At 42.9% G+C, this 13,686-nt stretch overlaps 1 protein-coding gene across 5 annotated transcripts in view; it reads right to left on the bottom strand.

The window, feature by feature from the left end:
• Positions 1-282: 282 nt before the first annotated feature.
• Positions 283-13,686, bottom strand: part of TEAD1 (TEA domain transcription factor 1) — a 153,512-nt gene continuing 140,108 nt past the window's right edge. For all 5 annotated transcript variants that reach the window (XM_058836726.1, XM_058836734.1, XM_058836717.1 and 2 more), the window contains 3 exons: positions 8,320-8,460; positions 7,282-7,434; positions 283-6,211 (listed from right to left, as the gene is read on the bottom strand). In XM_058836726.1, coding sequence (XP_058692709.1) covers positions 6,098-6,211; positions 7,282-7,434; positions 8,320-8,460 — 408 coding nt within the window. In that variant the 3' untranslated portion in view covers positions 283-6,097. The remainder of the gene's footprint in view (positions 6,212-7,281; positions 7,435-8,319; positions 8,461-13,686) is intronic.

Raw genomic sequence — 13,686 nt, 5'->3', positions numbered from 1 at the left:
TGGTTTAAAGGATGTTTCAGGAAAACCCACCACCTTTTCCTTAAGGAAGACACACAGGCAAGGACCAGGATGACGGACCCTTCACTGAACACAGCTTCTAGATGTGCCAGCCTCGAGGATGTGCCATCCCTCCAGGCTTCTGGAAATCCTGCTGGATGCCCCTGGCACCTTTAGGAAGGCACACAGACATTGCTGCAAGTCTGGCCTTGTGCCATTTTGGAAAAGGGTTTCCAAAGCTACACCCAAGATTAAGAAGAGATTGATGTAAGAGATTACGACAAATGCACAAAACACTTTCATTTTCTTTATTTTCAATTGATACTGTATGAATACAAAGTTTCTAGAAAGCTACAAAAATTCTACCACTTTATCAAGAAGGCATCAAAATGTGTCACTTTGCAAAGACATGAAAACACCTGCAGTAACCGACACAAAAATAGCATTTTTAGAGTGATGAAATAATTGCACTTAACTGTCATGGATATTAAAGTTATCACACATATGTACCGCGAAAGCTAGAATACATTTTTTTTTTTTTACAAAGCACTTTATAAAAAAATTCTCTGCACACAAAACCTATAATTTTCATATTACTATCATACTAAAGATAAATTCACTTTAAAGCCAACACTTAAAACATTTTAAACAAAAAAAAAAAAAAAAAGGTACCAGTACCTACACACAGACAATAACAAATACAAGAATACTGTACTGCCAAGAGGTTTGACTGAAACTCCTTTTGAAAGCTTCTGCAAATATGTTAAGAAAACATTGGAGAACATTCAGGTTTTTTTCCAAGAGCCTTCCCTCACTGTCTAACCTAGAGGTACTTTATCATCAAAAGGCAAGTTCTACATCAAAAGTTACCAGCAGCAGTACAATATTAAAGTAACCACTGACCATATATGAATATGCTTAAGTCACAAACCCATTTTATACACATTACACAAATAAACATAAAGTGAGAATTCCATTAAGTCATTTACAAATGTGAACAAATGCACATGGCAAAAAAACCCCAAAACAAAACAAAAACCCAACCTGTTTTACATAAAATGTACTGAAGAATTAAAGGCTATTCAGGTTTTCAATGTTATAAAATTCTTTTGTCTTTTTTTTTTTTTCAGGCACATATTGTATTTTTTGTCTGCAGTCATGAGCCTGAATCAGAGGCCCATAAAACAAAACAAAACAAAAACAAAAACACATATTCTGTAAGGAGGTAACAGGGATCCATCTCCTTTTAGTCAACCGAGTGCATTTAAGATTTAATTTACACACTAAAACTAATTACATGATCTCAGCAAGAATGACCTGAAAAGTTAAAAGATGAAGATGTCCAGAGTGTTTCTTGTACTTTGACCTCTCCAGCCTCAATCTTTCTTGGGGGGAAAGGGGGGGGCTAAACATCTGGTTATGAAAGATAAGAGGGGAAAAGGAGATCATCCTGAGCAAAGGACAAAGCCGGGCTCCACTCCTCACATCCGCCTGTGCCCAGGCACGTGTATCCTCATGGGAAAAGGAAAGGGGGGACAACCCCAGGGCTCTCAGTGTGACTGGCTGAGGGCTCCAGGGAGCTCCCAGGGGCGCTGCTGCAGGCAGCAGGCACGCCCCGGGACTCGCAGTGGAAAAATAAATAGATACGGATTAGCGCGTCAAATGTCGTATCCGCCTCGGACCGGCCAGGTACTTACATTCAACATCAATGTACACCCTTCATTATTCCCAGAGCCCATCCCGTGGGACAAGCTACTGCCGAGCTGAGCTGTAGCTGTGGTGGAGAGGGAAAGTGAGGAACAGGCATTGGATCTGCGATTCCTTCAAAATAGTGGTGCAGTACCTAAACAAAATCAGTTTGGAATTCAAGTAAGTTAAACTACGTTTGTTAGTAGTGATTTTTAACAGCCCCAAATGGTACCATTATGCTCCTTTGAATGAGACAGAGGTGTAGTTTATCACCAACACTGACTAGTACAGCCAAAAAGTCTGGCAGTAACCGGAAAAGTATGTTCTGCTTGTGGGCCAAAAGTGTCTTTGCCCCACCTCAGTCTCATTGAGTTCAACAGGATTACTTGTCTTACAGAGGTAAGTGAGATTTAGACCTTGAAGGAATAACAAAAATAATATTTTAGAGAAAGGGAATTTGAATTATCACAATATTTATCACACAGTGTCACAATATTTCTCTATATAAAAAGTTAATCTTAGTTTTCATCAAATACTTTAAAAATCAAGTTAACATTGTATTCACAACTATATAATCCCTCTGACAGCTTTTGGTTTTGCTGATATTTGTTCTTTCTAAAATTGTTAGAACGTTGCTCCTCTTCCCATTGATTTCAGTTGTGGTGGAGAGTACGGCCCCCGTTCACAGAAGGTATCAAATACAGACACGTTATTAAGAGGAGATAACTTTTTTTTTTTTCCTTTTTCTTTTCTTTTTCTTTTTTATTTTCCAAGACACCATCTGGGAGGAAAACAAAGCCACCCTGTGTTTTGAGTTGTGCTGGCCAGAGTTTCCCCAGCAGCACCTTCATCCACAAGGCTCACACCCAACAAACATCTCTGTTCTTAAACCCACACGATTGCATTTACCCTCGCTATGCTCAGCTCTCCACCTTCCTCTGGTTTTACGCATCTGACCTTCACCGTGCACAGCTTTGTAAACAAAACTTCTTCTGTCTAAGCAAAGAATCCTCACAGACACCCAAATACTATTAGAGGAGATCGATGAAGCAACGTCTGTCCACTGAAACTCTGTAGGATACGGATCTCTCACTATGCAGATGCGTGACCGGATGAAGAGAATATTAATGGGAATATTTTCATTTTTATATCACAGACGAATCAGTTGCTGGTTTGCAATGCTGTCAGAAATGGCAAACAGTAGATTTTTTTTCTTCAGCAGGCTGATCATTAGCAAAATCCCTTTGCTATGAATGGTGCTCTGTTGTGAATGGAGGCCTGTAGATTCAACTTATTCCAATAAACCAAAGGCATTACGGTGATAACTAAATATTTTTGGTCTCTCTACAAATTGTCATTATTATGGCAGCACTTTTCTAAGCTGGAATTTCAAACCAAAGGCACTTTCATGCTAGAGTGCAGAAGAGTCACAATTAATTATTTGGTCATGAAATTTAAAAAGGCAGCATTCGTTAATACAATTCACTTTTCACGGAGAGCTAGGGATCTGTAAAACCTTTCCTTTTGGTATAGGCATCTCACTGCAATGGGACTGACTTGTACACACAGCTGCCTTACACCAGGCAGTCAAAGAGCGTTTCTGTGGGGAAAAATAGGGGGATCCTAAAAATGGAACCAATTCATAAAACAATGTATAAAATTTAACGTTAAGAGGCTAAAAGGTACTTCTAATATAATGCTAAGGCACTGCATATTGTAATGCTTTGGCAGCTCTCAATTAAAAGGTTCCTACAAAAAAGTAACAGTAACAAGATAAGTACTTCCAGCTTACAAAAGAGCTCACAGTTTACAGGCAGCCTGTTGGACTACACACCCCACACTCAACAGTTGAAGGATTAAGGCTTTTAAGAATTAACATATACAGGGTATGGATCATTTACAGAAGTGTAAAGAAAAGACGATGGAAGTAATTTCCCTAACATTACATATGTGAACACCAATAAACATTGTGACTGTTTATACCCTATAGTTATGGCATGTGTAGTGTGCCAGATCCTACTAAAAAAAAACAAACTGTACCTGGTTTTGCAAATTGACTTACGTACTTTATATGCCTTAAAGAGTTTGCTCGTTACTTAAAAAAAAAATAAAATAAAATAAAAAATAAATCACCAAACCCACAATTCAAACCCTAAATAAAAGACAACTTTAGAACAAAAACCAAAAAGTAGTTTTTGACTTGTAACACCAAGTGCTTAGAATAAAGGGCTACCGTTAGGCTGTTACAATGCAGTGCTTTTCCTGATGTGATCGTTAGTGTTAAAAATGAGCGCTAAAAGAGACCTTGCCATGGATGCGTTTCTCTGTTCACTTCGCAGAGCATCCACTGAAAGGTCATCAGCCCTAATATCCATGAGCAGCTAGCAGCTAGACATCACAGCAACCATCCAAACCATCCAAAGCTCATGGAGTGGGGTCAGGCTGAGGGATTAAAGCAGTCTCACTTGCCCTTGGTGGTGTCTGCACCCTCTCGAAGCCGAGACCTCGCCAGCGTTAGGGATGACCCAGGTCTGACCCACGAGCTCACCTGGGCTCCAGTCTAGTCCAGACAGTCCCACAGTGGGCAATTCCAACAGAAAGCACAATGCAGGACTATAATCTAAAGAGAAAAATTAGACTTGCTTGTTTGAAAACTGCCGCACCGGGCCCGGGAGCAAATTCTACGCTTAAATTGTGCGTGGGAACTGTGCTGGTTTTGCATCACATCGGCTTTTGGTAACAAGGAGAAGGTATGGTACTACAGGCACGGATCAAAAGGTGCAGGGAGGAGAGGAGGGGCCTGCTAAACATGGACTTTGAGCCAGGACTGCAAAAGACTCTCCTGAAAACCCTCTCTGCTGGTAACTCATCACTGATCCCTAAGGTGGCTCATGCTCGGCCGGGCAGCCCTCACCTTTCGGACAAACGCTTTGCCCAAGAAGCCTCTGCTGGCCCAGCACCTGCCCAGACAACTTCTGCCTGGGCAACGAGGGGCAGCAGGGGGAGAGGAGCTGAGCAACAGCCTCTGTCCTGACCAGGAGGGGTGAGACTGCTGCTCTCATTCACACCTGCAGTGCCAGGCCTGACAGGATTAAAACATCTCCAGCTGTGCTTCCCTTCCTGCAGTCTTCCCTGAATTTCTCAGAAGGGTCAACACCACCACGTCCAAGAGCACAGCAGAACCCCACCTGGTAGGTAGGTGTGAGGATAAGGCCTTTGCCAGACCTGGGGACACAACTGGGAGAGGTGTAAGAGCACCGTGGTTAAAAGGAAAAGGAGAATAAAAACAAAATAAAATTCTCCACTTTCCGATCTCCTCTGCCCGATGTTGGTTGTGATTTCCTAGCGCCTCGCAGATATTAAAGCTGCTGATCCTTTCAGAGGTGTACACACTTTTCTCTCAGACACATCAGTGTTTTTGCTCTCTGTTTGCGAATGACTCCATGCTGTAGCAATGTCAGCTGTTTCCGTTCATCTCTGGATTTCAGAGTCGCAAGTTTTTAGCTCAACTTATTAGAAAACATAGTTGTCCATATAAAATATAACCGCACACACGAGACTACATATAATGCAAGTCTAAATCTTCAGTATTTACCTACTTATTGCAAAATGAGCCATCTTTTTCATTAAATAATCAAATTTTCATATTAGTACAATACAACTTTATACTCTTTTAAAATACACTAGATATGTTAGGGGTAAAGGGGTGATGCTTTCTTTCTCTGCAATACCTGTTTGAAAGTTTAATGGATTAGAAGATTAGTTTTAGCATTGAGAAAAAAATACAAAATTTGCCTAATTTTAGGACCTGTCTGTTTCTATCAGGCATTTCTTAAGGCTGTATTTTTCATTTGGTTTCAAACAGAAAAATGTTTCATTTTAAAAAATAATTTAGTGAATTACATTCGTCCGTATCTTCCACCCTAATTAGTTACAAAGATAATTCTATAGAGATTATTAACTTTGTGTACTCATTTACAGTTATAGCTAAAGATTCATTTCAATTCCACTTGCATTGTAAAACAAGTATTTCATGTTGGAAAAAAACCCAAAATAAATTCTTATAAATGCTGTCAGTTTTTCCCCATGGCAAATGCTCTGTCATACATTTTTCTATCAGAATTAAAAATAGGCCTCCACAGACAGAGGCATTAGGTTCTTAAATACAGTCTTCCCAAAGAACTGTGGTTTACAAATTTTGAAGAACACTTAGTTTTAGAAATAATTTTTACAACTGTACCAGAATTTCACAGCTACAATTATATATGAACACATTAAAAATGACTTCACTAAAACAGGATTTAGAAAAATGTGGGTGAAAGTTGGGCCAGAGGCACTGCCACTTAGTGTTGAGGTTTACAGTCTGTGTTTTGATAAAGAAGTGAAATGAAGTGTATATATAAATAACTGCTCAGTCCTTTACAAGCCTGTAGATGTGATGCTGTGCTCCATGTTCGCTGTTCGACACTTCGAATACACAAGCCATGCAGAGCAGGGTTTCTTGTGTATCCCTGTTTGTTACCACCTGTGTGGGGGAAGGAAGAGGCAGACAGAACATTACACAGCTGGAAACAGCAGGGCTGAAACAAGAAGTCACCCGTGTCACCTCGGTCCTGCCTGCTCTGACAGCTTGGCTTGGTGCCTTCAGTTTCAGCTTTCCCATTTCCAGACCCTGCAGTGCATTGCTGTGTGAGCTGAACTCCACACAAAGTGTTCAAGTTCTCCTCACAGCTCAGGCACACACAACAATCCTTCTCCAGCCCCACAACCAAGGACACCGTGGCAGCTCCGGGCCCAAAAAGCACAAGCAGCAGGGAATTGAGGAGAGCAATCTGGGAGGATGGGACTGCATCACCTGCAGCTGCAATTGGGCAATGAACCCCAATGTGGAAATGGACCAGAACCTATCAAAGTGTGAAACTCCTGACCCAGGGCCCATCTTGGGTCCATCTTGGGTGGATCCTCAGCCAGGCTCTTGCACTGCCCAAGGTGCATCCTCTGAAGGGTTTTGATTAAATCCCCACTTTATTCCTTTAACTCTGCCCAGCCCCTGTTCCAGGGAGCCTCTCTGGGCATCAGGCTGAGGTGCCACCACAGAGCAACAGCAAAAGCAAGCTGGGTCACTGGATGGAACTGGCTCTAAGGCCACCACGTGGCCCATTCTCTGTGCTTTTTTGTCACCTGCTGGGTGTTTGCTGCCTGCTTTCCCTGCCCAAGAACCATTAACACCACTGACATCTGCAGCACTGTAACCCAGCCCCGGTGAGGACACAGGGTGAAGGCAGTGGTTCAAAGTTACTGCCCCAGGCTCTCTACAAACCCCAGACTCGAGTGGATAAAATGGAGAAGTAAGCTGAAATTTGTGGAAAACAACAAAGATGTTTGCTCACCCTCACAGCCAGCTGAGCCTTTTCATCCTGAGCGTCTCTAGCGCCCAGTTCCAGGAGAATGATTCTGGATTCAGTGGGATGGTTTGTTTGGTAAGCAGCAGTGACTAAGGGATTTGGGAACTGGTTCCCAACATTACAAGCTGAGCAAGCCATACAAAGCCTGAGAGTACCTTAGAAGTGGAAAAACGAAAAAGCCAGCCCATACCAATAAAATTGTGAAGTTTTCCAAGACGCTGTTCATCATGTATTTCTCTGGTAAATGCTTCAGCTTGTGTATGAAGTTGATCATATATTCACACATGGGAGAGCGGTTTATCCTGTACACAAACCGGCCGTTCTCAAACCTTGCATATTCAGTCTAAAAAATAAAAAATAAAAAATTTGGAATGTGATCATTCAGAGACAGAAAAAAAGTGACTGGTAAATCTGTTTTTCTCTTTTTTTCTTTGTGTAGACAGGAAAAAGAGAAAGTGGCTCAGACACACACTCCTGCTTGCTGACTCCCTGCCCGACCTGTGCAATGCCTTGCTATGAATGCAAGGGGTCTTAATTATCAAAAATGATAATATCACTACTTGTCCTCTAACCTGCAAAGTAACAAACTGAATAGACGAGGATTATAAAGTCCCGAACTGAGTAAAAGTGAATTAAGCCAAAAACTGCGGTAAGATGATTTTACAGGAGTTTTGAGGCACCTGTCTGCAAAGGAACAGCAAAAATAAGCTTACATATTTAGGCTTAAGTGCACACATGCAAACATAGATGTATTGTTGCATGGCTTAACAGGCAATTTGTGAACTACAGAAAAGACTACAGCTGGAAGAAAACCAGACTGATTTAGATTGCTGAGGGAGGGTAAGGCTGTGACTCTTGGACTTCTGCTCTCCAGCTACCAATTGCTCAGATGGTGATTTATGAGGATTTTTGGCTTTCTCTAAGCTTGGAACAATGGAAATTATTAAAACCTTTTTTTCTTTTTTTATGGTCACCATGGTTAGAAAACATTAGTTTAAAAAGGACATAAACAGTGACCAGGACATCTGCAAAGGCTCCACCTTCATCTCTAGGCTAAAATTCCCCCCAAAAAAATGTTTTGTACATGACAGATGTGGTTTTGGGGCTCAGTTCCCACCTGCAATATCACTGTACAGCAAACCAACCAGACACCTGACCACGCCACACAGCTCTGTGCGTAGCAAAGGTAAAGAATGACTAAAGGCACATATCCCATCACAAAACCCACCTCTACTTTTTCTACTACTTGCTTTCCAAATGAGCAGACTTTGGTGGAACAGGTGATTGTCATGTTTTCTGAGCTCTCGTACTGACTGGTGACTCCGTAGAACGCTCCTGTATCATCTTGGATGTTGCAGTTTAAGTCGGCCTGTGGGGAAAAAGGAATGCATGGTGAGGATTTGATTTTTCATTTGACAGTTTGAATAGCATAAGCTGTCACTAGCTCAGCATTCTTTTCAGAAATAAAGTGGGGGAGCTTCATGGTGATGACAGCGACAGTGGAGAAAGTCTGCCAGGGAAGTAGCTGCCTAATTGCTGCAGCAAAAACCTTCGGAAATCAGCAATTTATTCAAACTTTAGACAATAAAAGATGTCCCAGTATTTCTGTGGGCTACAGGTGACGTTCCTGTCGGGCAGATAGCTGATGAAATCCCTGGAGCAAAGGAATGCCCACCTGCGAGGAGCCAGCCCCTCTGAAGTGAACCTGCTTGGCTGAATTTGAGGCAGCAGGGCCAAGCCACCCCACTCTGGAGAGGCCACAGCTCACTTTCTCCTTCTCCTGTCTTAAAGCAATGAAACCCTCATGGCAGAGGGAGCCAGCTGGGAGCACAGGAGCGGTCTCTGATAAGGCTCTGCCGGGCCATATGGCATCGATTGAGCGAAACGCTGGGCCCCATGGAGCGCTCCGACACAGCCGCCAGGCCTCCCGTGCACACACTGCTGGGAGGGCCTGCTGGACCCCAGCACTTCCCTGCAGCCCCAGAAACCACCCAGCTGCCCTGGAGAGGCAGCAGCACAGCCCCAGCCTGGCAGGATCAAGCGGGGAACAGCTCTACCTTCAATTATTCATGTGCCAATTCAAGCCCTGTGCGCACCAGGAGTAATTTGGCCACAGAGCGAGCACGCGGGTCACCTGCTGAACGCGGCCTCACTGGGCCTGCAGTGGCCCTGGAGCTGCTGTGCCACTGCTCTCTGACACCACAGACACGATTTCAAAAGGCCTCTGATGGAAAGCACGCTAATAGGGACACAGGAGGGCTCCAGGGACACGCACAGCTGGAGCTGTTGATTCAGGCATTAGCTCTGCTGACATCTTTGATGCCCAGGGAGAGCATGGGCAGGGTTTTCCCTTCATGTGGAAATAGCTGATCAGCTACTGCAGCATGACGGCAAAGAATCGCCTGGACATGAAAGTTACGCCGAGGTTGAGTGTTTTAGCAGGGAAAGGCACTCCTGAAGCTGCTTCACTTGCAAGTCTAGCTCTGCTTGGTTCTGCTCCTAATGTAGAAATGGAACACAAAATGCTTGACAGGACCTCGTGTTTACCCTGAGACTCTATAAATGCTTGCCTGTCCCTGGAAGGGCTCGAGGCCGGAGTGAACGGGGCTTTGAGTAACCAGGGCTAGTGGAAGGTGGTGGATTTAGGTGATGTCTGAGGCTCCTTACGACCAAACCATTCTGTGATTCTAGAGCACTCAGCACAGCTCAGAGGTCATTTGTAGCTGCTACTTAATTTTTAACTTGGCAGCAACTCATTAATCCTCCGTAGCGTCTGCAGTCCTTAATTGTGGCGCGGCCTTCTGAGGCAATGCTCTGATAACAGCACACACTGAGCCGCTCTGTGCCACAGAGAAGACTCAGGTCTAAGATTACTTGGGGCTGGCTTTGTAAGTTAATCAGCGGAGCAGCCTCCTGAGGTTTGCACACAGTGGCACAAACAGCCCCTCAGTCACGTATTTTGCATAAGAGGAAGAAATCCTATCGCTGCTGCACCTTGTTCCTTGCGCCCGCCTCGCGCCAGGTCAGCAGTTAATGTTTAATGTGCATCTAAAGCAGGGCTGTCACAGGGAGCTGGGAGGGATTGTGCAGAGCTGATGGTAAATAAGCAATTTGCCATCACAGCTGGCCTGCAGTCGAAGCAGGGCAAACATCTAAACACGGCAAAGTGCAGCAGCCAGCGCTGCTCCGCCGGAATTCCTGAAGGAGAGGGATTTCTGCTAAGACAATTGCACTGCTGCAGTTAATGACAGTAATAATAGAAGTAATCTCTCAAAATGCAGTTATTCCTGCCGCTACCACAATTGCAGTTTTACTAGCAAAGCATTTTCTTTCCTTTCAAATAGGAGCAAAACATTTAAGAAATCATAACTAAGCCACCCCTCACAATTTCACGTTGTCAAAAATCAGCTGCACAGACCTTGCATTTCGAGCTGCAGTAGCAGATGTTTAGAGTTAAAAAAGGATAACTTTTTATCTGCTGCCTTCTGATTTTGAAGCCTGCTGAAAAAAATATTCAATTGTTCTATTTACATGCTGACATTTAACCTGGAGAAGTAACACATGTGGCCATCTGTCCCCCTGTTGTTCACTCCCACAAGCTCTTCCAGCCCTTGCTGAAATCGCTGGGAGGTCTGTGGACACCAAACATCCAGGCTGGGGCCTGATGCTTCAGTGAGAAACACTTGAAACTATCACTCAGTTGTCATGATTTACTCTGATGCAATCACAACATGGTTGTAAAAGTCCCATGATGATCATACAGATGAGAATTCTCTTCATTTACTTGTTTGCTCTTTGATATTTTTTTATTTTTTTTTTTTGAGTCTAGCACACAGTAAAGGTGTTTTCTAGGAAGGACAGAATTCTCTTTGTAAACAGTTTTCATATTCAACTAATTGCTGAGATTGCTGAGAGCTGAAGACTCTTCAAAAAAATCAAACACCAGCATTAAAAAAAATCATAGGAGTTGGTAAGCAAATGCTCTTAAATGAAGGCTTCACCAAAGCCTCTTTTAGTACTATAACAATTTTTTCTTAAGGACTTAAGAATAATATTATTGCTTAAATAATAAGGGATATGTCTAAACATATACATCTGAAAGGTAAATTGTATTTTTCAAAGTGATGAAATTAAAATAAATTTTTTGCTGTTTTTTTTTTTTTTAAAAAAAGAATACCTATGTGGCTGTGAGAGCTGTAGATGTGGGAATAAGGTGATGTGTTATAAATGAATGCCCTGGTATTCAGCTTCAGCTCCTTACTACAGTATTGATTCCAAGGCTTGTGTCTACACTTTAGAAGGGATGTTGGAAAATTGGAAAGTGTTCAGCAAAGAGTTACAAGAATGATTTCAGGTCTGGAAAACATCCCTTTGTAGTGAATGACTAATGAAACTCCATCGACTTACTTTTTCCAGGGAAGTTTTCCACAACCTTGTCATACCCTACAAGTTGCTACATGGGGAAGAGCCTTCTCCTAGATTAAATCTTGCAGAAAGGGGCATTAAAAGCAGAAAGTTAAAGCTAAGCAGAAGCAAAATTGAGAAACAAGGCAGGGGCTGGAACCCTGATGGCCATGGAATGCCAGCATAATTCTCAGCTGAGGAGAAATCACCATTACTTGGGGTCTTTTTTAATTAACTGAGCATCTGACAGGGATGGTGTTCTCCAAAGCCAAACATTTCCTAGCCAGGTTCACTGCCTGAGCTACATGACAGGCAGGACTACATAAATATAAAAACAACAAAATTGAAATACAGAGATTTATCCTATTAATCTTCTCCTTATAATCTCCTGTTTCAATGATCCTGGTGAAAAAGGTAACCACAGCCAAGCTGGAGTGCTGCTCGCAGCTCTGGTGTGTTATTTCCATGGTGCTCTGTGTCCAGCTGTTCTCCTGCATGTCAGACACAGGCTGCAAGCATTCCTGGGGCTGTAAAGCAGATTTTCCTCCTGTGCAGTCTCTCAGGCAGCTGTGCTCTGAGCTGCTGAGCATCTATATACAGATAAATCACTTCTTCAATGGTGACTTCCAATATATTGGCGTGAGTTCAAGCATTATGGCATTTCAGACATTATGGGATGATCATATGTGATGAACAGGAGTCTGTTTACTCACTGAATTTTAAAGATCAACACAATTTTGGCGGGGGGGGGGGGGAACCCAAAAACCAAAAATGGAATTTTTAAGGTTTTTTTTTTTCTTTATTTTCAAGAGTAAAACTCTGATTTAAATTTATTTCTGAGCACAGAGTTTTGTATTAGCTGAATGCACTCGGAGTGGAAGAGGCACTCAGATTTCTGGCACCCTATCTCCAGTGCCAGAGCATGATTAATTCATTATTAAAGCACAGCTTGGCAATGGGCAGCACTGAAATATTACATATTAAGTGCATCAAGTGTTTGACACACTGGATGGAGAAGTCTCTGCCAGTGTGCTGGAGCTTGCACCTAAAGAGAGATGGCTGCAACCAAAATAAGAGTAAAAATAATTAACAAACCATCTTCCCATTCCTTTCCAAGGGCTCTGTGCTACAGGCAGAGGCAGAGGGTAGAGCGCTTGTGTAATAATCACAGCTTTGGCTAACAAAAAAGCAACTGCAGCAAAAACTGCTGGAAGAGTCTAAACCCATGGTGCTGAGATAGAAGGAAAACAGCACCTACTGGAAGCAGAGGGATTTGGAGGGGGCCAGAGCAGTTTGCACTGGCACTCAGTAGCTAACATTAAGCACATAAGGTCACTTATTAACAGCATTTAGGTCTGAGCAGCTTGCCGGCTGCGGGAGGTGAGTTACTCATGTGCCCACACCGTGCCTCCCCTCCTCCTCCTCTCCACAGCTCCACCAGAGAGCAGTGATTCCAAACTGTGGAGCAATTTTTTCCAGCGGAGCATCTGGGCCGTTGGCGCGTTTGTGTGATGCTCGGGGAATTGTGTCCAGCTCCGCCACACTGATGGACAGAGCAAGCTGCTCCGCCTCCCAGCCGCTTCCAGCAGCATCAGCCTGCACAGGGGTCCTCCCCAGCTCCCTGGGCCAGGGGCTGAGGCAGGGAAAAGCAAATGGATGTCTGCTTTCTTCCACATCTAATTTGTTTTGCATACATTTGCATGCTGGCCATGAGCTGTTGGTGTTACGGGCCCCATTTGTGAGCTGCAGATCATTTGCCAGTCAAGCTGTGTGTGTGTGTGTGGAAGGAACTGCAAGATTCTGGATTATGCAACGAAAAACTACATGTAAAAATGGAAAGAAAGAAAGAAAGGAAAGAAAGAAAGAAAGAAAGAAGAAGAAAGAAAGAAAGAAAGAAAGAAAGAAAGAAAGAAAGAAAGAAGAAAGAAAGAAAGAAAGAAAGAAAGAAAAGAAAGAAAGAAAGAAAGAAAGAAAGAAAGAAGAAAGAAAGAAAGAAAGAAAGAAAGAAAGAAAGAAAGAAAGAAAGAAAGAAAGAAAGAAAGAAGAAAGAAGAAAGAAAGGAAAGAAAGAAAGAAAGAAAGAAAGAAAGAAAGAAGAAGAAAGAAAGAAAGAAAGAAAGAGAGAAAGAAAGAGAGAGAGAGAGAAAGAGAGAGAGAGAGAGAGAGAAAGAGAGAGAGAGAGAGAGAAAGAA

Source organism: Poecile atricapillus, chromosome 1 (genome assembly GCF_030490865.1).
Source record: "Poecile atricapillus isolate bPoeAtr1 chromosome 1, bPoeAtr1.hap1, whole genome shotgun sequence".
NCBI classification, from domain to species: Eukaryota; Metazoa; Chordata; class Aves; order Passeriformes; family Paridae; genus Poecile; species Poecile atricapillus.
Note: the sequence above shows the minus strand (reverse complement) of the source record. Positions and strands in the feature narration are given on the sequence as shown.